This window comes from Mobula birostris, chromosome 25 (genome assembly GCF_030028105.1).
Source record: "Mobula birostris isolate sMobBir1 chromosome 25, sMobBir1.hap1, whole genome shotgun sequence".
NCBI lineage: Eukaryota > Metazoa > Chordata > Chondrichthyes > Myliobatiformes > Myliobatidae > Mobula > Mobula birostris.
The window spans coordinates 47,875,533-47,898,664 of record NC_092394.1 but is presented as its reverse complement, the minus strand read 5'-3'; the positions used below and the strand labels follow the sequence as shown (position 1 = coordinate 47,898,664).

Genomic DNA, 23,132 nt, shown 5'->3' with positions numbered 1-23,132 from the left:
CCCCCCCCCGGTCTCCTTCCTCCCCACAACCCCGTCAAGTCTCCTCTATTCTCACACTCCGACCCAGTGTCCTCCCTTCCCACACCGCCACCCAGTCTCCTCTTCCCACACACCCACCCAGTCTCCTCCCCTTCCCACACCCCCACCCAGTCTCCTCCCTTCCCACACCCCCACCCAGTCTCCCCTTCCCACAACCCCACCGTCTCCCCTCTTCACACACCCCCACCCACTCTCACCTTCCCACACCACCACGCAGTCTCCTCGCTTCTCACACCCCACCCCGTCTCCCCCCTTCTCACACCTCCACCCAGTCTCCCCTACCCACAGCCCCACCCAGTCTCCCCTTCCCACACCCCCACCCAGTCTCCCCTTCCCACACCCACACGCAGTCTCCTCCCTTCCCACACCCCCACCCCGTCTCCTGCCTTCTCACACCTCCACCGAGTCTCCCCTTCGCACACCCCCACCCACTCTCCCCTTCCCTCACCACCACGCAGTCTCCTCGCTTCTCACACCTCCACCCAATCTCCCCTACCCACAGCCCCACCCAGTCTCCCCTTCCCACACGCCCACCCAGTCTCCCCTTTCCACACCCCCACGCAGTCTCCTCCCTTCTCACACTCCCACCCAGTCTCCCGTTCACACACCCCGATCCAGTCTCCTCCTTTCCCACACCCCCACCCAGTCTCCCCTTCCCACAACCCCACCCAGTCTCCTCCCTTTCCTCACCCCCACGCTATCTCATCCCTTAACACACACCCACCCAGTCTCCCCTTCCCACACTGCCGCCCAGTGACCTACCTTCCCACACCACCACCCAATCTACCCTTCCCACACCCCCACCCAGTCTCCTCACTTCCCACACACCCACCCAGACTCCCCTTCCCACACCCCCAGCCTGTCTCCTCCCTTCCCACACCACCACCCAGTCTCCCGTTCACACACCCCGATCCAGTCTCCTCCTTTCCCACACCCCCACCCAGTCTACCCTTCCCACACCCCCACCCAGTCTCCTCCTTTCCCACACCACCACCGTCTCCCCTCTTCACACACTCCCACCCAATCACCTCTCTCCCCACGCACCCACCCGGTCACCCCTTCCCACAACCCCACCCAGACACCCCTTCGCACAACCCACACGCAGTCTCCTCCCTTCTCACACCCCCACCCACTCTCCCCTTCCCATACCCCCAAGCAGTCTCCTCCCTTCCCACACCCCCACCATGTCTCCCTTTCCCACACCCCACCCTGTCTACCCCCTTCCCACACCCCCACCCAATCTCCTCTCTTCCCACACACACACCCAGTCACCCCTTCCCACACTCCCCTGTCTCCTCCCTTCCCACACCCCAACCAAGTCTCCCCTTTCCACACCCCCACCCAGTCTCCTCTTCCCACACCCCCACCCAGTCTCCCCTTCCCACACCCCAACCGTCTCCCTTCTTCACACACCCCCACCCAATCTCCTCTCTTCCCACACACCCACCCGGTCACCCCTTCCCACAACCCCACCCAAACACCCCTTAGCACAACCCCACCCAGTCTTCCCTTCCCACACCTCCACCCAGTCTCCCCTTCCCACACATACACGCAGTCTCCTCCCTTCTCACACCCCCACCCACTCTCTCCTTCCGACAACCCCACCGTCTCCCCTCTTCACACACCCCCACCCAATCTCCTCTCTTCCCACACTCCCACCCAGTCACCCCTTCCCACAACCCCACCAAGACACCACTTCGCACAACCCCACCCAGTCTCCCCTTCCCACACCTCCACCCAGTCTCCCCTTCCCACACCTACACGCAGTCTCCTCCCTTCTCACATCCCCACCCAGTCTCCCCTTCCCACACCCCCACCCAGTCTCCCGTTCACACACCCCGATCCAGTCCCTTGCTTTCCCACACCCCCACCCAGTCTCCCCTTCCCACACCCCCACCCAGTCTCCCCTTCACACACCCCCACCGAGTCTCCTCCCATCCCACATCCCCACCGTCTCCCCTTCCCACACCCTCACCCAGTCTCCGCCCCTTCCCACACTCCCCCCCCGGTCTCCTTCCTCCCCACACCCCCGCCAAGTCTCCTCTATTCTCACACTCCGACCCAGTGTCCTCCCTTCCCACACCGCCAACCAGTCTCCTCTTCCCACACACCCACCCAGTCTCCTCCCCTTCCCACACCCCCACCCAGTCTCCTACCTTCCCACACCCCCACCCAGTCTCCTCCCTCCCCACAGCCACACCCAGTCTACCCTTCCCACACCCCCACCCAGTCTCCTCCCTTCCCACACCCCCACCCAGTCTCCCCTTCCCACACCCCCACCGAGTCTCCTCCCATCCCACATCCCCACCGTCTCCCCTTCCCACACCCTCACCCAGTCTCCGCCCCTTCCCACACTCCCCCCCCCCGGTCTCCTTCCTCCCCACAACCCCGTCAAGTCTCCTCTATTCTCACACTCCGACCCAGTGTCCTCCCTTCCCACACCGCCACCCAGTCTCCTCTTCCCACACACCCACCCAGTCTCCTCCCCTTCCCACACCCCCACCCAGTCTCCTCCCTTCCCACACCCCCACCCAGTCTCCCCTTCCCACAACCCCACCGTCTCCCCTCTTCACACACCCCCACCCACTCTCACCTTCCCACACCACCACGCAGTCTCCTCGCTTCTCACACCCCACCCCGTCTCCCCCCTTCTCACACCTCCACCCAGTCTCCCCTACCCACAGCCCCACCCAGTCTCCCCTTCCCACACCCACACGCAGTCTCCTCCCTTCCCACACCCCCACCCCGTCTCCTGCCTTCTCACACCTCCACCGAGTCTCCCCTTCGCACACCCCCACCCACTCTCCCCTTCCCTCACCACCACGCAGTCTCCTCGCTTCTCACACCTCCACCCAATCTCCCCTACCCACAGCCCCACCCAGTCTCCCCTTCCCACACGCCCACCCAGTCTCCCCTTTCCACACCCCCACGCAGTCTCCTCCCTTCTCACACTCCCACCCAGTCTCCCGTTCACACACCCCGATCCAGTCTCCTCCTTTCCCACACCCCCACCCAGTCTCCCCTTCCCACAACCCCACCCAGTCTCCTCCCTTTCCTCACCCCCACGCTATCTCATCCCTTAACACACACCCACCCAGTCTCCCCTTCCCACACTGCCGCCCAGTGACCTACCTTCCCACACCACCACCCAATCTACCCTTCCCACACCCCCACCCAGTCTCCTCACTTCCCACACACCCACCCAGACTCCCCTTCCCACACCCCCAGCCTGTCTCCTCCCTTCCCACACCACCACCCAGTCTCCCGTTCACACACCCCGATCCAGTCTCCTCCTTTCCCACACCCCCACCCAGTCTACCCTTCCCACACCCCCACCCAGTCTCCTCCTTTCCCACACCACCACCGTCTCCCCTCTTCACACACTCCCACCCAATCACCTCTCTCCCCACGCACCCACCCGGTCACCCCTTCCCACAACCCCACCCAGACACCCCTTCGCACAACCCACACGCAGTCTCCTCCCTTCTCACACCCCCACCCACTCTCCCCTTCCCATACCCCCAAGCAGTCTCCTCCCTTCCCACACCCCCACCATGTCTCCCTTTCCCACACCCCACCCTGTCTACCCCCTTCCCACACCCCCACCCAATCTCCTCTCTTCCCACACACACACCCAGTCACCCCTTCCCACACTCCCCTGTCTCCTCCCTTCCCACACCCCAACCAAGTCTCCCCTTTCCACACCCCCACCCAGTCTCCTCTTCCCACACCCCCACCCAGTCTCCCCTTCCCACACCCCAACCGTCTCCCTTCTTCACACACCCCCACCCAATCTCCTCTCTTCCCACACACCCACCCGGTCACCCCTTCCCACAACCCCACCCAAACACCCCTTAGCACAACCCCACCCAGTCTTCCCTTCCCACACCTCCACCCAGTCTCCCCTTCCCACACATACACGCAGTCTCCTCCCTTCTCACACCCCCACCCACTCTCTCCTTCCGACAACCCCACCGTCTCCCCTCTTCACACACCCCCACCCAATCTCCTCTCTTCCCACACTCCCACCCAGTCACCCCTTCCCACAACCCCACCAAGACACCACTTCGCACAACCCCACCCAGTCTCCCCTTCCCACACCTCCACCCAGTCTCCCCTTCCCACACCTACACGCAGTCTCCTCCCTTCTCACATCCCCACCCAGTCTCCCCTTCCCACACCCCCACCCAGTCTCCCGTTCACACACCCCGATCCAGTCCCTTGCTTTCCCACACCCCCACCCAGTCTCCCCTTCCCACACCCCCACCCAGTCTCCCCTTCACACACCCCCACCGAGTCTCCTCCCATCCCACATCCCCACCGTCTCCCCTTCCCACACCCTCACCCAGTCTCCGCCCCTTCCCACACTCCCCCCCCGGTCTCCTTCCTCCCCACACCCCCGCCAAGTCTCCTCTATTCTCACACTCCGACCCAGTGTCCTCCCTTCCCACACCGCCAACCAGTCTCCTCTTCCCACACACCCACCCAGTCTCCTCCCCTTCCCACACCCCCACCCAGTCTCCTACCTTCCCACACCCCCACCCAGTCTCCTCCCTCCCCACAGCCACACCCAGTCTACCCTTCCCACACCCCCACCCAGTCTCCTCCCTTCCCACACCCCCACCCAGTCTCCAGTTCCCACACCACCATCCAGTCTCCTCCCTTCCCACACCCCCACCCAGTCTCCCCTTCCCACAACCCCACCGTCTCCCCTCTTCACACACCCCCACCCAATCTCCACTCTTCCCACACACCCACCCGTTCTCCCCTTCACACACACCGACCCAGTCTCCCCTTCCCACAACCCCACCCAGTATCCTCCCCTTCCCACACCCCCACCCAGTCTCCTCCCCTTCCCACACCCCCACCCAGTCTCCTCCCTTCCCACACCCCAACCTAGTCTACCCTTCCCACACCCCCACCCAGACTCCCCTTCCCACACCCCCACGCAGTCTCCTCCCTTCTCACACCCCAACCCACTCTCCCCTTCCCACATCCCCACCCTGTCTCCCGTTCACACACACCAATCCAGTCTCCTCCTTTCCCACACCCCACCCAGTCTCCCCTTCCAACACCCCACCCTGTCTACCCCCTTCCCACACCCCCACCCAATCTCCTCTCTTCCCACATACACACCCAGTCACTCCTTCCCACACACCCACCCAGTCTCCCCTTCTCACACCCCCACCCTGTCTCCTCTTCGCACATCCCCACCCAGTCTCCCATTCACACACACCCACCCAGTCTCCTCCCTTCCCACACCCCCACCCATACTCCCCTTCCCACACCACCACTCAGTCTCCCGTTCCCACACCACCATCCAGTCTCCGCCCTTCCCACACCCCCACCCAGTCTCCCCTTACCACACCCCGACCGTCTGCCCTCTTCACACACCCCCACCCAATCTCCTCTCTTTCCACACACCCACCCGGTCACCCATTCCCACACCCCCACCCAGACACCCCTTCACACAACCCCACCCAGTTTCCCCTTCCCACACCCCCACCCATTCTCCCCTTCCCACACCCCCACGCGGTCTCCTCCCTTTCCACACCCCCACCCAATCTCTCGTTCCAACACCCCCATCCAGTCTCCACCCTCCCCACACCCCCACCCAGTCTCCCGTTCCCACACCACCATCCAGTCTCCTCCCTTCCCACACACTCAACCGGTCACCCCTTCCCACAACCCCACCCAGACACCACTTCGCACAACCCCACCGAGTCTCCCCTTCCCACACCCCCACCCAGTCTCCCCTTCCCACACCCACACCCAGTCTCCTCACTTCTCACACCCCCACCACTCTCCCCTTCCCACACCCCCACGCAGTCTCCTCCCTTCCCACACCCCCACCGAATCTCCTCTTCCCACACCCCCACCCACTCATCCAGTTCCCACAACCCACCCAGTCTCCTCCCATCCCACACCCCCACCCAATCTCCCCTTCACACACCCCCACCGAGTCTCCTCCCATCCCACATCCCCACCCAGTCTCCCCTTCCCACACCCTCACCCAGTCTCCGCCCCTTCCCACACTCCCCCCCCCGGTCTCCTTCCTCCCCACAACCCCGTCAAGTCTCCTCTATTCTCACACTCCGACCCAGTGTCCTCCCTTCCCACACCGCCACCCAGTCTCCTCTTCCCACACCCCCACCCAGTCTCCTCCCTCCCCACAGCCACACCCAGTCTACCCTTCCCACACCCCCACCCAGTCTCCTCCCTTCCCACACCCCCACCCAGTCTCCAGTTCCCACACCACCATCCAGTCTCCTCCCTTCCCACACCCCCACCCAGTCTCCCCTTCCCACAACCCCACCGTCTCCCCTCTTCACACACCCCCACCCAATCTCCACTCTTCCCACACACCCACCCAGTCACCATTTCCCACAACTCCACCCAGACACCACTTCGCACAACCCCACCCAGTCTCCCCTTCCCACACCCCCACCCAGAATCCTCCCCTTCCCACACCCCCACCCAGTCTCCTACCTTCCCACACTCCCACCCAGTCTCACGGTCCAACACCCCCACCCAGTCTCCTCCCTCCCCACAGCCACACTCAGTCTACCCTTCCCACACCCCCACCCAGTCTCCTCCCTTCGCGCACCCCCAGCCAGTCTCCCATTCCCACACTACCATCCAGTCTCCTCCCTTCCCACACCCCCACCCAGGCTCCCCTTCCCACAACCCCACCGTTTCCCCTCTTCACAGACCTCCACCCACTCTCCTCGCTTCTCACACCCCCACCCCGTCTCCTCCCATCTCACACCTCCACCCAGTCTTCCCTACCCACACCCCCACGCAGTCTCCTCCCTTCCCACACCCCCACCGAATCTCCTCTTCCCACACCCCCACCCACTCATCCAGTTCCCACAACCCACCCAGTCTCCTCCCTTCCCATACCCCCACCCAGTCTCCCCTTCACACACCCCCACCCAGTCTCCCCATCCCACACCCCCACCCAGTCTCCCCTTCCCACACCCCCACCGAGTCTCCTCCCATCCCACATCCCCACCGTCTCCCCTTCCCACACCCTCACCCAGTCTCCGCCCCTTCCCACACTCCCCCCCCCCGGTCTCCTTCCTCCCCACAACCCCGTCAAGTCTCCTCTATTCTCACACTCCGACCCAGTGTCCTCCCTTCCCACACCGCCACCCAGTCTCCTCTTCCCACACACCCACCCAGTCTCCTCCCCTTCCCACACCCCCACCCAGTCTCCTCCCTTCCCACACCCCCACCCAGTCTCCCCTTCCCACAACCCCACCGTCTCCCCTCTTCACACACCCCCACCCACTCTCACCTTCCCACACCACCACGCAGTCTCCTCGCTTCTCACACCCCACCCCGTCTCCCCCCTTCTCACACCTCCACCCAGTCTCCCCTACCCACAGCCCCACCCAGTCTCCCCTTCCCACACCCACACGCAGTCTCCTCCCTTCCCACACCCCCACCCCGTCTCCTGCCTTCTCACACCTCCACCGAGTCTCCCCTTCGCACACCCCCACCCACTCTCCCCTTCCCTCACCACCACGCAGTCTCCTCGCTTCTCACACCTCCACCCAATCTCCCCTACCCACAGCCCCACCCAGTCTCCCCTTCCCACACGCCCACCCAGTCTCCCCTTTCTAAACCCCCACGCAGTCTCCTCCCTTCTCACACTCCCACCCAGTCTCCCGTTCACACACCCCGATCCAGTCTCCTCCTTTCCCACACCCCCACCCAGTCTCCCCTTCCCACAACCCCACCCAGTCTCCTCCCTTTCCTCACCCCCACGCTATCTCATCCCTTAACACACACCCACCCAGTCTCCCCTTCCCACACTGCCGCCCAGTGACCTACCTTCCCACACCACCACCCAATCTACCCTTCCCACACCCCCACCCAGTCTCCTCACTTCCCACACACCCACCCAGACTCCCCTTCCCACACCCCCAGCCTGTCTCCTCCCTTCCCACACCACCACCCAGTCTCCCGTTCACACACCCCGATCCAGTCTCCTCCTTTCCCACACCCCCACCCAGTCTACCCTTCCCACACCCCCACCCAGTCTCCTCCTTTCCCACACCACCACCGTCTCCCCTCTTCACACACTCCCACCCAATCACCTCTCTCCCCATGCACCCACCCGGTCACCCCTTCCCACAACCCCACCCAGACACCCCTTCGCACAACCCACACGCAGTCTCCTCCCTTCTCACACCCCCACCCACTCTCCCCTTCCCATACCCCCAAGCAGTCTCCTCCCTTCCCACACCCCCACCATGTCTCCCTTTCCCACACCCCACCCTGTCTACCCCCTTCCCACACCCCCACCCAATCTCCTCTCTTCCCACACACACACCAGTCACCCCTTCCCACACTCCCCTGTCTCCTCCCTTCCCACACCCCAACCAAGTCTCCCCTTTCCACACCCCCACCCAGTCTCCTCTTCCCACACCCCCACCCAGTCTCCCCTTCCCACACCCCAACCGTCTCCCTTCTTCACACACCCCCACCCAATCTCCTCTCTTCCCACACACCCACCCGGTCACCCCTTCCCACAACCCCACCCAAACACCCCTTAGCACAACCCCACCCAGTCTTCCCTTCCCACACCTCCACCCAGTCTCCCCTTCCCACACATACACGCAGTCTCCTCCCTTCTCACACCCCCACCCACTCTCTCCTTCCGACAACCCCACCGTCTCCCCTCTTCACACACCCCCACCCAATCTCCTCTCTTCCCACACTCCCACCCAGTCACCCCTTCCCACAACCCCACCAAGACACCACTTCGCACAACCCCACCCAGTCTCCCCTTCCCACACCTCCACCCAGTCTCCCCTTCCCACACCTACACGCAGTCTCCTCCCTTCTCACATCCCCACCCAGTCTCCCCTTCCCACACCCCCACCCAGTCTCCCGTTCACACACCCCGATCCAGTCCCTTGCTTTCCCACACCCCCACCCAGTCTCCCCTTCCCACACCCCACCCTGTCTACCCCCTTTCAACACCCCCACCCAATCTCCTCTCTTCCCACACACACACCCAGTCACCCCTTCCCACACACTCACCCAGTCTCCCCTTCCCACACTCCCCCGTCTCCTCCCTTCCTACACCCCCACTGAGTCTCCTCCCATCCCACACCCCCACTCAGTCTCCCCTTCCCACACCCCCACCAAGTCTCCCCTTCCCACAACCCCACCCAGTGTCCCCTTCCCACACCCCCACGCAGTCTCCTCCCTTCTCACACCCCCACCTACTCTCCCCTTCCCACACCCGCACGCAGTCTCCTCCCTTCCCACACCCCCACCCTCTCTCCTCCCTTCTCACACCGCCACCCAGTCTCCCCTTTCCACACCCCCACCCTGTCTCCCCTTCCCACACCCCCACACAGTCTCCTCCCTTCTCACACCCCCAACCACTCTCCACTTCCCACACCCCCACCAAGTCTCCCCTTCCCACAACCCCACCCAGTGTCCCCTTCCCACACCCCCACACAGTCTCCTCCCTTCTCACACCCCCAACCACTCTCCACTTCCCACACCCCCACCCATTCTCCCCTTCCCACACCCCTACACAGTCTCTTCCCTTCTCACACCCCCACCTACTCTCCCCTTCCCACACCCCCACGCAGTCTCCTCCCTTCTCACACCACCACTCTGTCTCCTCCCTGCTCACACCTCCACCCAGTCTCCCCTTCCCACACCCCCACAAAGTCTCCCCTTCCCACAACCCCACCCAGTCTCCTCCCATCCCACACCCCCACCCAGTCTCCTCTTCCCACACCCCCACCCGGTCTCCCCTTCCCACGCCCCAGCACAGTCTCCTCCCTTCCCACACCCCCACCCAGTCTTCCCTTCCCACACCCCCACCGTCTCCCCTCTTCACACACCCCCACCCAATCTCCTCTCTTCCCACACACCCACCTGGTCACCCCTTCCCACACCCCCACCCAGACACCCCTTCGCACAACCCCACCCAGTGTCCCCTTCCCACACCCCCACGCAGTCTCCTCCCTTCTCACACCCCCACCTACTCTCCCCTTCCCACCCCCGCACGCAGTCTCCTCCCTTCCCACACCCCCACCCACTCTCCCCTTCCCACACCCCCACGCAGTCTCCTCCCTTCCCACACCCCCACCCTCTCTCCTCCCTTCTCACACCGCCACCCAGTCTCCCCTTTCCACACCCCCACCCTGTCTCCCCTTCCCACACCCCCACACAGTCTCCTCCCTTCTCACATCCCCAACCACTCTCCACTTCCCACACCCCCATCCATTCTCCCCTTCCCACGCCCCTACACAGTCTCTTCCCTTCTCACTCCCCCACCTACTCTCCCCTTCCCACACCCCCACGCAGTCTCCTCCCTTCTCACACCACCACTCTGTCTCCTCCCTGCTCACACCTCCACCCAGTCTCCCCTTCCCACACCCACACCCAGTCTCCTCCCCTTCCCACACCCCCACCCAGTCTCCCCTTCCCACACCCACACCCAGTCTTCCCTTGCCACACCCCCACCCAGTCTCCTCCCCTTCCCACACCCCCACCCTGTCTCCCCTTCCCACACCCCCAGCCAGTTTCCACTTCCCACTCCCCAACCCAGTCTCCTCCCTTCCCACATCCCCCACTCAGTCTCCTTCCTTCCCACATCCCCACCCAGTCTCCCCTTCCCACACTCCCACCCAGTCTCTCCTTCCCACACCCCCACCCAGTCTCCCCTTCCCACACCCCAACCCAGTCTCCTCCCTTCCCACACACCCACCCGGTCTCCCCTTTCCACACCCCCACTCAGTCTCCCCTTCCCACACCGCAACCCAGTCTCCTCCTTTCCCACACCCACACTCAGTCTCCCCTTCCCACACCCCCACCCAGTCTCCCCCTTCCTACACCCCCACCCAGTCTCCCCTTCGCTCACTCCCACCCAGTCTCCTCCCTTCCCACACCCCCACCCAGTCTCCTCCCTTCCCACATCCCCACCCAGTCTCCCCTTCCCACACCCCCAACCAGTCTCCCGCTTCCTACACCCCCACCCAGTCTCCCCTTCCCTCACCCCCAACCAGTCTCCCCCTTCCTACACCCCCACCCAGTCTCCCCTTCCCACACCCCCACCCAGTCTCCCCTTCCCATGCATTCCCTCCCGGCGTCACCTCTAATTGCCCGTGGAGCCTCTAATGATACACGTCTTTAACGCTCACCCTGTCCCAGGTACAGCAGGGTTTCCGTGAAATGTCCTGACACTCTTCTCCTGATGAGATTGCTGCAGTGTTTTTATAATTTCACATTGCAACTGGAGCATTTGTTGGTGCTGGGCGTGTACTCACTGGAGTTTTGGTAAGTTAGGAGTGGTCTCATTGAAACGTATCAAATATTGAAGGCGCTGGAGAGAGTGAACATGGAGAGTGGTGCGAGAATCTCACGCTGGAGTGTACAGCTTCAAAAAAATGGTTGCCCTTTTCGGACAGAAATGAGGAAGAATTTCTTTAGCCAGAGGAAAGTGAATCTGTGGAATTCATTGCCATAGACAGCTGTGGCTGTGAAATATTGGGAATATTTAAAGCAGAGGTTGATAGACTCTTAAGTAGTAAGGGCATCATAGGTTATGGGGAGAAGACAAGGGAATGGACTGAGAGGGAAATTAAATCAGCCACATTTCCATGATGGAGCAGACTCAATGGACAGAATGGCCTAATTATGCTCCAAGGTCTTCTGGTCTTATGCATCTGGCTTTTGTCTCCACTGGAGTCAAACCGCTTACAGGTCCTGCTTAGGATCTTGTCTGGCAATATCTAATGGGGATGACACCTGCCCTGAGCATCCCCCATCAATATTCTAGGGGTCACTAATGTCCAGAAACTTAGCTAGATAACTGTATAAATACTGTGGCTGCACAAGGAAGTCGGAGGCTGCTGTCTGCAATGAGTGATTCACCTCCAGGCACCCAAAGTCCTTACCACAATGTACAAGGCACAAGTCAGCAGAGTGGAGGAACGCTCTCCGCTTACTCGGATAAGTGTGGCTCCAACAATTCTGATAGAGCTCAGTTCCATTCTGGGTGGAGGCGGCATTGCTTCAGCTCAGCTGAAACTCCTTCCACAGAACATGAAACAGTACCGAACACGAACGGGCCTTTCAGCTCACAAAGTGCGTGCCAAACTCAACGCCAACTTGAACTAGATCTCTTCTGTCTGTGCATGGTCCATATGCCGCCATTCCCTGTGTGTTCATGTGTGTGTCTAAAAGCTTCTTAAATACCACTGTTGTATCCTCTCTCACCAGCACACCAGCAACTCTTTCCATTCACCCACCATCTCTGTCCAAAAAAACTCTCCACACACATCTCCCTTAAACTGTGCCCTCTTGCCTTATATCCTCTGGTATTAGACATTTTCTCTGAGAAATAGACATTGACTATCTGTGCTTCTCGGAATTCTATCAGCTCTCCTCAGCCTCTGACTCTTGTGTCGGTATCTCCTGTGTTTCAGGGTATTTCTATATCATGACAGCCTCCTCTTCAAACAACTGAGCCGGTTGCCCTTCTGGGCTGAGGCATGGAAGGGCTGCAGGCGTTTAAGGATACACATTCTCACAATTGGTATCGTCGTGCAGGAACAGGGCCCTAGACCCACTGAGCTCACGCCAGTCATCAAGTGCTCACCTACAACGAGGAGTAACTTGTACTGCTCAGTGGCTTGAAAGTCAAATTTAATGTCAGAGAATGTATATAGTATACAACGTGAAATCTTCACTCTTCACAGACATCGGAACCCCAAAGACCCCCTCTCTCTTCCCATGCAAAAGCATCAACCCTCACCCTCCCACTCCCCCCACTTGCACCAGCAAAACTGAAATACTGTACAGAAAAACAAAGAGGGAAGAAATTAAGAGGAAGCAGAAGGTTAATTGCTGAGACGAATAACCTACCGGCTCGTACCCCACAGTAACCAGGCAAAACCCCACACAAAGAGCGTTGCATGTCAGACACTGAAGCTACGAGGCTTTGCCATGAGTAATAAGCTTTGAAAAGGAAGGGAGACGGTGTGGACATTAAAGTGCCCTGCGTCTTACATCTTGTGTCTACTTGTTGAGATGGCATGGTGTGATGGAGGAGAGTGTGATTCACCTTGTGAAAGTATTCATTTGCTTCCTTTGCTGTAACGTTACCTTGTGGGACCCTCTTATCAGAGAAGCCAAGAGGACAATATGGTTGGCTGGTGACAACCTGTAGCATGTTGGAGTGAAGGGCAGAAAATTATTCTCTTTTGCTTCCTGCCCTTTCACGGAAAGCTGGTGTCTCTGATCTGTGATTGCCGCACAGCTAAGGCTGTAAGTTCCAATTTTGGACAAGGGTGGGAAAAGCCTTGGGGAACTGTAAGTGTGTTAATATTAAGTTGTGATCACTGTAAATCAGAGTTTGCAACTTAATACTAACACTCAAATGTGGTGATAATCTAATTCCTATTGATCCTACCAAATCATTATCACTTCGTTCCAACCCACATTCTCTCAATTTGTCGGAAGCAATCATTGCAAATTATTTTCATGTGAATAATTACAGTGAGAACACATTTAATATACTGTATGTGTTGTTGTTTCGTGTGTGAATGATGAAGAGCCTCTCCTTCTTATTCCAGGAGCAGCCCAACTGGAACTGTATGACCATGTTTCTTGGGAGTATCTGACTGGAAGCCCCTGGAATATGCATGACCTCAGCACATCTGCACCAAGTGTCCTACAACGGCATGGTGACAACTTTCAAAATAGCAGTCCTGGGAGCGCAAGGGGTTGGGAAATCAGCAATTGTACACCAGTTTCTCTACAACGATTACAGTGACCACTACATGCCTACTAAAACACGTCACATCTACCTGCCTGCTGTGGTCATGAACGAGCATGTGCACGACCTACAGATAATGGACTTTCCGCCCATTCCGTCTTTTCCAGTCAACACTCTGCAGGTAAATTATTCTGGCATTTACAACTTCCACAGGTCACGAGAGCTAAAATCCTTCCCTGGTTACTGAAGGGGAGACTCCTGCAAATCTGTGACAGGCATTCAGTTGCCCAGTTGTTCAGACTCATGGCAAACTTGGTAACTAAAGGAACTTACTTATTGATGGTATTTTGTGATGTTTCATTCTTTCACTCCCTCTTCATTTCTTGTTTTGCATATTTCAATTTGCCTTCTCCAGTTCTCCATTTCCTACACCTAAACATGAGAAACTGCAGATGCTGGAAATCTGAAATAGAAACAGAAAATGCAGGATAGACAGCAGGTCAGGCTGAGTGTTGACATTTGACCTTTGAAGGCACCCACCTCTTGTTTCCATTTCTTTTCATAACTCATTCTGATGTAACCCACTTCCATCATCCGATCATTAAAGATGACTTTGCCCATTACTGCACCAATTTGTCAATTAATTGCATATTGAATGCCCTTGGCGTCTTTAACTCGATTATCTGTTCTGGTGGACTATTTCAAATATCATTCCTCAATATTTTTTTACTTTTAGTTCACTGTCAGGTTTACTAGCAAGGTTGCGTTTATTCAACTGGTTCAGATCAAATGTGATTGGAGTCAAATCTAGTATGGATGAAGACCTGCATGACAGATTTTAACAAGGGATTCAGTGACATTTTTATCACATCTGTATTCCAAAAGGCAATCTTTATTACTGAATACAAATTGGTCTCACACTGCTGTCACGCATTCACTGCTAGACCTCCAGTTTACAAGTCTAGTTACTATATTTCACCCCAGTTAGGCAAAAAAATCCAGACAATTCGAAATGAAATCTTGTTTTTATTTTAAATTGACTTTTCACAAATTTAAATGCCCCAGGTTTCACTGTGCCGAGTGCGATGAAGTGTAAAGAAACTTGGAACTCTATCTACTTTCCCGTGGTGTTAATTTACTAAATGAGCTGCATGCTGTGACTCTCCATGCAACAACAAAAAGTCAAAAATATCTGACACTTAAACCTGACCTCTCTGAGAAAAAGTAAGATCAAGAATTATTCCAAATTATGCAGCTAGAAGCATGTTCTGTCTTGACACAGGGGTCATATGGAGTTAAGGTTCTTGACTGATGCTGTAAGACCACAGCTTGGAAATAACACTGCTTATCAGAGCCTTCATTTTGTATTTCCCACCTCTGCTTTGGACCTTCTGCCTCTTACAGACCAAAGAAGGTCATTTTGTTTATCTTGAAACTGTCATTAAGATATGTTTGTTAAGAGAATGTATAAGTGTGGACAGTGTTGAATTAGTTGCTATGTTGTGCATAGATTGCTAAAAATGTGTTTTGCTTTGTTATATCCTTTATGTGGGAATCAATGGTGAGACCAAGATTTTTTGTTCAACTCTATTTGCTCTTGAGAAGATGATGGCCAGCCTTATTTTTGAACTATTCCAGTCTCTGCTGAACCTACTCCCTCAGAGCCATTGAGAAACCTTCAGAGACCATGAAGGATGACCAGATATTTCAAGTCAAGTGTGCCAGGTGCCTGAATATTGATGACACTGCATGCAAGTGTGGTCTATTTATTTTCAGGGATGGAACTGAGCATTTGTAATTATCAGCAAACATCTCCATTGAGTTGCTTTCTTCTTGATACCCACTGAATTCAGCTACACCAAGGCTCCCAATGCTGCATTGATGCTTTTGATGTCCATAGTGTATAGGCAAGAAATTTGGCTCCATGAGGACTGTGCAGTGATCACTTCCACCAATGTCATCATGCATCAGCCGCTGATAAAATGGAGAGGATAGGTCAAATATGTTTTCCCGTGTTGGTTCACTCACTGTCTGCCACAAACCCTGTCTGGCAGCTGTGTCCTTCAGGACCTGGGCAGCTCTGACTGTGGTGGTGCTGTAAAGGTGTATTCTGGAGTTATGGTATATAGCAAATACTAATTTTAACAGCAGCCGGTCTTCAGACCTGAACATGGATTGTAGATTGAATTTAAAATACAGCTCTGAACAATAATATTCCTGGAGCTGCAGACTAGGGTTAATTGCAAACCAGACAATGTTGATTATTATTTATTTTGGGTGTCTGGAGTGTGGGTGCAAAGGAGGAGGTATTTAACTCAAAGGAAGCATTGTAGATACATTGTAACTATAGAATTCTCCTGCTGCTGCCTTTGACCTTTAACATATAAAATGTCATGTAATATTGCTTCGAGCAGGGCTCTTCTTCCATGGCTGTCTCAATATGAATCCTGTTGCTTGCTTTTTGCTAAATAAAACACTTCTATATCCACTAGCTCCAGAGTCTTTCCGGTGACTTAGTTCACAGTTACAGCAGAGCTACCAGGCCAACTTAGTGATGAACACTGAAGTCACCACCCACTGCATCTTCACCCTTGATAATTCCAGTGCTTCTTCCAAGCGTAGTTCAACATGTATCAGCAGTGACATCTGAACTGGGAGAGATGGAGGGAGGGGTGGAGAGTAAATGGAAATAAGGAGGAGATCTTCTAGCCCATCCTTTGCAGACAGCAGATCGATTTGATGTTGAAGGTGAGCGTTTAATGTCAACAGTAGGGGTCTGGCTGGGCGAGATGTCCTCATGTGTCCTACAGCGGGTCAAGTGAGGGCAATATGTGCAGATGTCAGTGAGCGATGAAGCAGTGGGGTGGCACGCAATGATTTGCGGAGAGATTGATTAATTCTTTCTGCACACAGCTGAGAGGTTGCTCAGCAGACATGTACCAATGTGTACTGAGACCACTTTGGCAACCGGGCGAGGACCTGATATTGGATCGATTTTGTTATCCATCCAGTGAGGGCGGAACACCAGCTGTTCAAAAGTAGATTAAATAAAGGTTGGATATTGTTATTGGAAATGGAAAAAAAAACAGCTCGTTAGAGTTGCTTTAGAAGGTCTGTGACTCAGCAGCCAGGAGCATCTGCAGAAGGTGGTGAGCAAGGTGGTGAGGTTTTCGTGACAAAATAGGTGCCCAGACAGGAACTGAGTCACTCCTCTTACACTCGACACTGGAGAGAACAATGTTGAAGAGTGGGTACTGAGAACAAGCTGCGGAAGAGTATGGAGGTGGGTGCAGATTCAGGAACACTGAGGAGTTGATACTGGGAACAGGCTCCATAACACTGTTCTGGAGTTAGCACTGGCCATAGTGGTACAGCTTGTAGACCTGCTGTCTCACAGCTCTGGTGACCGGGGTTCAGTCCTAACTTCCAAAGCTGTCTGTACGGAGTTTGCACATCCACCCTGTGAACACGTGGGTTTTCTCCGGATTCCCCAGTTTCATCCCACTTCCCAAAAGTTGTGGGTTAGTAGATAAATCAGTCACTGTAAATTGCCCCTAGGATGTGGGTGTGCAGTAGACTCTGGGAGATGTGGAGAGAAATGGGATAGGGTAGGATTAGTGTAAAGGGGTGACTGGGGGTTGGGGCAGACATGATGGGCTGAAGTGCTGTTCTGTATCTCTGAAGGACGTAGTGTTGAGGGTTTATAAGGCCTCACTTGGAGTACTGTGAGCACTTTTGAGTCCCTATCTAAGAAAGGATGTGCTGGCATTGGAGAGAGTTCAAAGGAGGTTCATGAAAGTGATTCGGGAATGAAACGCTTATCATATGAGGAGCATCATTTGAAGGCCCTGGGCCTATACTCACAGGAACTTAGAAGCATGAGGGGGGGGGTCTAATTGAAACCTATCGAATGTTAAAAGGCCTGGATAGACTGGATATGGAGCGGATGCTTCCTTTAGTGAGGGAGTATAGGACCAGACGGCACAACATTAGAATAGAGGGAAGTCCACTTAGAACGAAGACAAGGAGGAATTTCTTTAGCCAGAGGGTGGTGAATCTGTGGAATTCTTTGCCACCTGGAGGCCAGGTCATTGGGTGTATTTAAGGTGGAGCTTGATAGATTTTTGATAAGTCAGGGCATGAAGGGTTATGGGGCGAAGGTAGGAGAATGGGGTTGAGACAGAAATGGATCAGCCATGATGAAATGGTGCAGCAGACTTAATGGGCTGAATGGCCGAATTCTGCTCCAATGTCTTATGGTCTTTAACCCTGTACCTAGACAGAAAAGGGAAGTAATGCTAAACTCTCACAATGATCTGGTTAGACAACAAATGAATTATTAAATCCATTTCTGCTCTAGTCTCCTTATGGCAGGAGAGTTTGAGAGGAATTTTTACAGAGGTGTACAAGAATATTAAAACTCTAGATAGGGCAGACAAAGAGAAGTTATTTCCATTAATTGAATCAACGAGGACTAGGAGACACTGATGATGTTTTTGGGGATGAGTCATTGCAGATGTAAGGATGGCCTTACTTACACAGGTGACAGTGACCAGAAACCTACTGCTTTTGTGGTGAAGCCCACAGAGGTGAACAGTGTTCCAACAAGAGTTGTAAGGATACCCAAGAGGAAAATTGTCGGAGCTAATGAGAATAGAGCAGGGGAATGGTAATTTGTCATCAGTAATAGGTTTATTATTGACACATAAACCAAGGTACAGTAAAAAAAAACTTTGTTTTGGGTGATGCCCAAACAGATAATTTCAAAACAACAGTACATTAAAGTAGTTCAAGGGAAAAGCAACAAAAGAATGCAGAATATAGGATTTAAATATAGAATTCAAGGTAGATTGTGAGGTCAGGGGTCAAGACTGTTTGATTGCATTGCTCTGCAAGTAGACAACATACAAACCGTGCGTTAAATATCCTCTCTCTCTGTCATACTGCTTCCACTGGTACAGAGGCATGGTGCTGGAGAGCAGGACACCCGGTACAGATTCAGAATCTCTGTTACAGAGCTGTGGAGAATCACAATTAATATTTGGATTTAGAGTGAACTCTCAGAATAACTATTGTAGATGAAATAAATACAGAAGTTAGTCATGTATTGGTTAGTATGATGCTAGTACAGCTCGGGACATTCCAGAGTTTGGAGTTCAATTCCAGCGTCTTTCCATAAGGAGTTTCTGTATGGAATGCGTGGGTTTCCCCCCAGTGCTCCGGTTTCTTCCCATGGTACAAAGATTTACCAGGTAAGTTAATAGGTCATTGTGAAATTGTCCCATGATTAGGTTAGAGTTAAATCAAGGTTGTGGGAGTCGCTGGGACAGCATGGTTCAAAGGGCCAGAAGGGCATACTCGGTGCTACACAACAAAATAAATGAAAATCTTAAAAAATAACATGCTTGAAAGACTCAGCAGGTCAGGCCACATCGTGGGACGAGCAAGAGTTAATGTTTCAGATTGAAAATTTAAAATAGCAGAAATGACAACGGGTCTTTGACCTGGAAAATTAAGTCCTTTTCACTTCCCACGGATGTGGCCTGACTGATGCGTGTTTTTATTTTAAATTTCCAGCCTCTGCTGGGTATTTTTTTTCCAATTTTCATTACAATTTCAGAGTCCAGAATGGGGTATAGACTCCCCAATAAAATATACATTTGGGCTTATATGTTCTACCCTAGGAAGAGGTTATGTTTGGAATCACACATCTGGTTAGCTTACCAACAGTTTGTCTGTGTGTGGCAAGTGGGTTGATTGCCTGAAGATGAATGTCCTGCTGTTACCTGTGATACCTGTTACCGGTGAGCTCATCCTGGAGGTGACAGGCTGTGCTGGGTTACCTCGTGCATTGCACACTCCTAGGTTAAGCACCTCTGTCATGACTAGGAGAACAGGGTTTAAGTTAATGGGTCCTGCGACATGAAGTGCTCCGCCATGACATTTGGGTGCCACATGGTCCCTTTTACTCACCTTGACCCAAGATGGTACCAGGCACGGTCACAGCAGCATCTCCAGCTCCATTCAATGATGAAATTTCATGTTTTCTATGACCAAGGAACACAGCTGACCATAAAGAACACTAAAATCCGCAAATCTACCTTCTGGCGAACTGGATAACAAAAGGCTCCGCACGCTGCATGGAGCAGATTCTCGCGCTGCACTGCAGCTTACTATAGCTTCTCAGGGAAGCAGTGCGTGAGGATGCAGATGCATTGTAAGTGCACCAAGTATTCACGCGAGAATTAACTCAAATCCCTGCAGGCCTGTGCTCCAAAGATTCTACTTGCTAATGGCTGAACGATAGAAAATAAAATGGATTACCTGCATATGTGTCTGAAGCAGCAGGAAATGAGGGACTGCTGTACACTCCTCCTGACAGAAACGTGGCTCCAGATCATCGCTCCAGACTTGGCCATCTAAGCCTAATCTCCTTCTAGGTAGGCCGAAATGCTGCAACATCTGGTAAGACCTGCGGAGGAGGTCTGTGGGCCTACATCAATAAAACTGATGTGTACTAATGCCTCGGTAGTAATGGCCTACTTCTCACCACAGATAGGGTTTTTAATGGTGAAGTGGAAGCCCTTGTACTTACTGAGGGAGTTCACTGCCATTGTGATTATTGCTGTTTACATCCCCCTTTGAGGGCAATAATTGCCTTCAGATCAGGGTTAAGATGACTCTATGGTCAACAAGAGCTCTGCTCTTCCATGCCAGCAGGAAGGCAAAGTGAGAGTAATCACAGAAAGTTTACAGCCACTTCTGTGACACCAGGGAGACACAGTGTACGTGGCAAGGCATACAAACCATAACAGATTACCAGTCTACCCTGCATGGTAATGCCAGTGATGCCTCCCTCCCTTGTTGGTAGGCCGAATGCCTTCTCCGCTTGGTCTGACACAATGAAAAGTGTTACATCGCGGAAAGCCCCCTCTCCCTGAGGGGCAGGCACCCTGTCTGGCCACAGCCAAGATGAGAAGGACCTTAGCCAGAATAAACTGATGCAAAGCTGTGGGGCTGGAAAACAATCTTGGTCAGGTTCTGATGAATTGTGCGGCCCAACTAACAGAGGTCTTAATGGACGTATTTAACATCTCTTTGCAACAGTCCACAGTCCCTGCAGCCTTCAAGGCAGCCACCATCATTCCGGAACCCAAATGAACAACATTTTCTGGCCGAAACAATTACCGCCCAGTAGCACTGAACCGAACAATCATGAAGTGTTTTGAGTGGCTGGGAATGGATCACATCAAGCCCCACCTTCCAGCTACATTGAACCCTTCCCACTTAGCCTGCTGCTCAAACCGATCCACTGACGATGCCATAGTCTCAACCTTCCACTGCGTCCTGTCCCGCCTTGAAAATGATGCCTCATACGCCAGGGCGTTCAGCACAGTCAGCCCTCAGAGGCTGATGGGTAAACTGTCTTTGTTGGGACTCAACACTTCTCTCTGTATTTGGGTCATTGACTCGCTGATGGAAAGACCCCTGTCAGTTCAAGTTGGCAGCAACATCTCAAGCTCCATCACGCTGAGCACTGGTTCCTCGCCGGGGCTGGGTGCTCAGCCCACTGCTCTTCATGCTGCTGACTCATGGCAGCACTGCGAGATTCAGCTCAAAACGTATCATCAAGTTCGCTGACGATACAACATCAGCAAGAATGATGAGTCGGCATACGGAGAGGAGGTAGACAGGGTTGCTAAATGACGTGAAAAATAATGACCCGGGTCTCAAAGTGGACAAGACAACAGAGGTGACGATGGACCTCAGAGGGGCGCAGATCGACTGCTCTCCATTGCACATCCATGGCTCTGCTGTGGAGGGAGTGGAGAGCACAAAGTTCCTTGGTGTGCACAGAACATACAGTCTAACCCGGACCCACAACACCTCCTCACTAGTCAAGGAGGCACAGCAGTGTCTACACTTTCTGAGGAGATTTAGGTGTGCAATACTCCCTGCCTCCATACCAACAACTTTCTACAGGAGCACCTTTGAGGGTGTCCTGTCTGGCTGCATCATTGTGTGATACAGAAGCTGCAAGGCCCTACAGAGGGCAGTAAAAACCAAAGGAAGAATCATCAGGGTCTCCCTCCTCTCTATTTGCGACATTTGCTGAAGCATTTTAAATGAAGGACCTGAAGCATTGTTGAGGATTCCTACCACCCATCCTGCCATCTCTTTGACCCACTACCATCAGGAAGGAGCATTGTGACTAGGACTGCCGGATTAGGTAACAGCTTCTTCCCTCAGGTTGTGAGACCACCCCACTACCATCAAGGTCTTGTCACTAGGACAGCGAGCTGTTTACTGTTTACCTGTGCTGGGCACTTCACATGCATTTTGAATTAGATTTTAAATTGCCCTCTATTTGTGGTAACATTTTGTTTTATGCGCTATGTTTGTTTTCAAAGATCTAACCGAGACACTTTCACAGAGCGCTTAAGGATTAAGATTAAATCCAGGTGCCTAGAGAATTAATGTGCACTCTGATGGTCTTTATACACTGCATCAATGGCCATTTTGGTTGAGGTTCCATAGATGTAGTGTCCATGTGTTCAGGTCTCAGGGCTACTGAGTGGGCATCACGATTTAGATGGGACTGTAGTTGGTTTAGGTGCAAGCAAGTGAAAACCCGAAAGGTATAGGCAGGAAGGAAAGGGGCATGAGGTTGGGTTTAGGGTCTCCATGATAGCCCTTCCCATCGCTCTCCACCTCACATCTGAAACCGCAGTTGTGTCAGAGTCACATGGAATGATGCCAGCAGTCATCATGGTTGAAAATGGTTGTTTCTACATTTTCCTCCAGACATCTTCAATTGGGCAGAATTGTAAAAAAAAACTGGACTCATTTGTTGGCAACAATAAATTCTTCAGCTGCAAGCAAAATTGACACATTGCAAACTGTGTCATTTTGAGTCTAACCTATGAATCATCTTCTGCTGCTGAAGTGGAAATTAAAGGCATCAAGGCTACCAAGTCATCCCTGTTGAGTGAGAATGGAGTTCACGGTTGTATGGAAGCATTGTGTTGATGGAACACATGACAGTTTTAAAAGCGAGACAGTCAGATGGTCTAGGCGATGTCAGGTCTCCTGAGTGTTACTGGAGCATCAGAAGTCCAGGCAAGGGAAAAGTTTTCCATCAATTTTGTGCCTTGAGGATAACAGAAAGCCCTTGGAGAACTAATGAGTAGGTCACATACTCCAGCTTGTCCAGCCTTTGACCTGTTCTTGTAGAAAAAGTATTTACAGTGAGAAGTCCAGTTAAATTGTTGATGACCAACACTACAACAAACCCCTCCCCCCGACCCCGATCCTTTTCATAGTATTGACCACGAAA

At 54.0% G+C, this 23,132-nt stretch overlaps 1 protein-coding gene across 1 annotated transcript in view; it reads left to right on the top strand.

Annotated features, from left to right (window-relative positions):
* Nucleotides 1-23,132, top strand: part of LOC140187821 (ras-like protein family member 10B) — a 172,669-nt gene that overhangs the window by 39,195 nt on the left and 110,342 nt on the right. The window contains exon 2 of the mRNA XM_072243608.1: nt 13,653-13,976. Coding sequence (XP_072099709.1) covers nt 13,722-13,976 — 255 coding nt within the window. The 5' untranslated portion in view covers nt 13,653-13,721. The remainder of the gene's footprint in view (nt 1-13,652; nt 13,977-23,132) is intronic.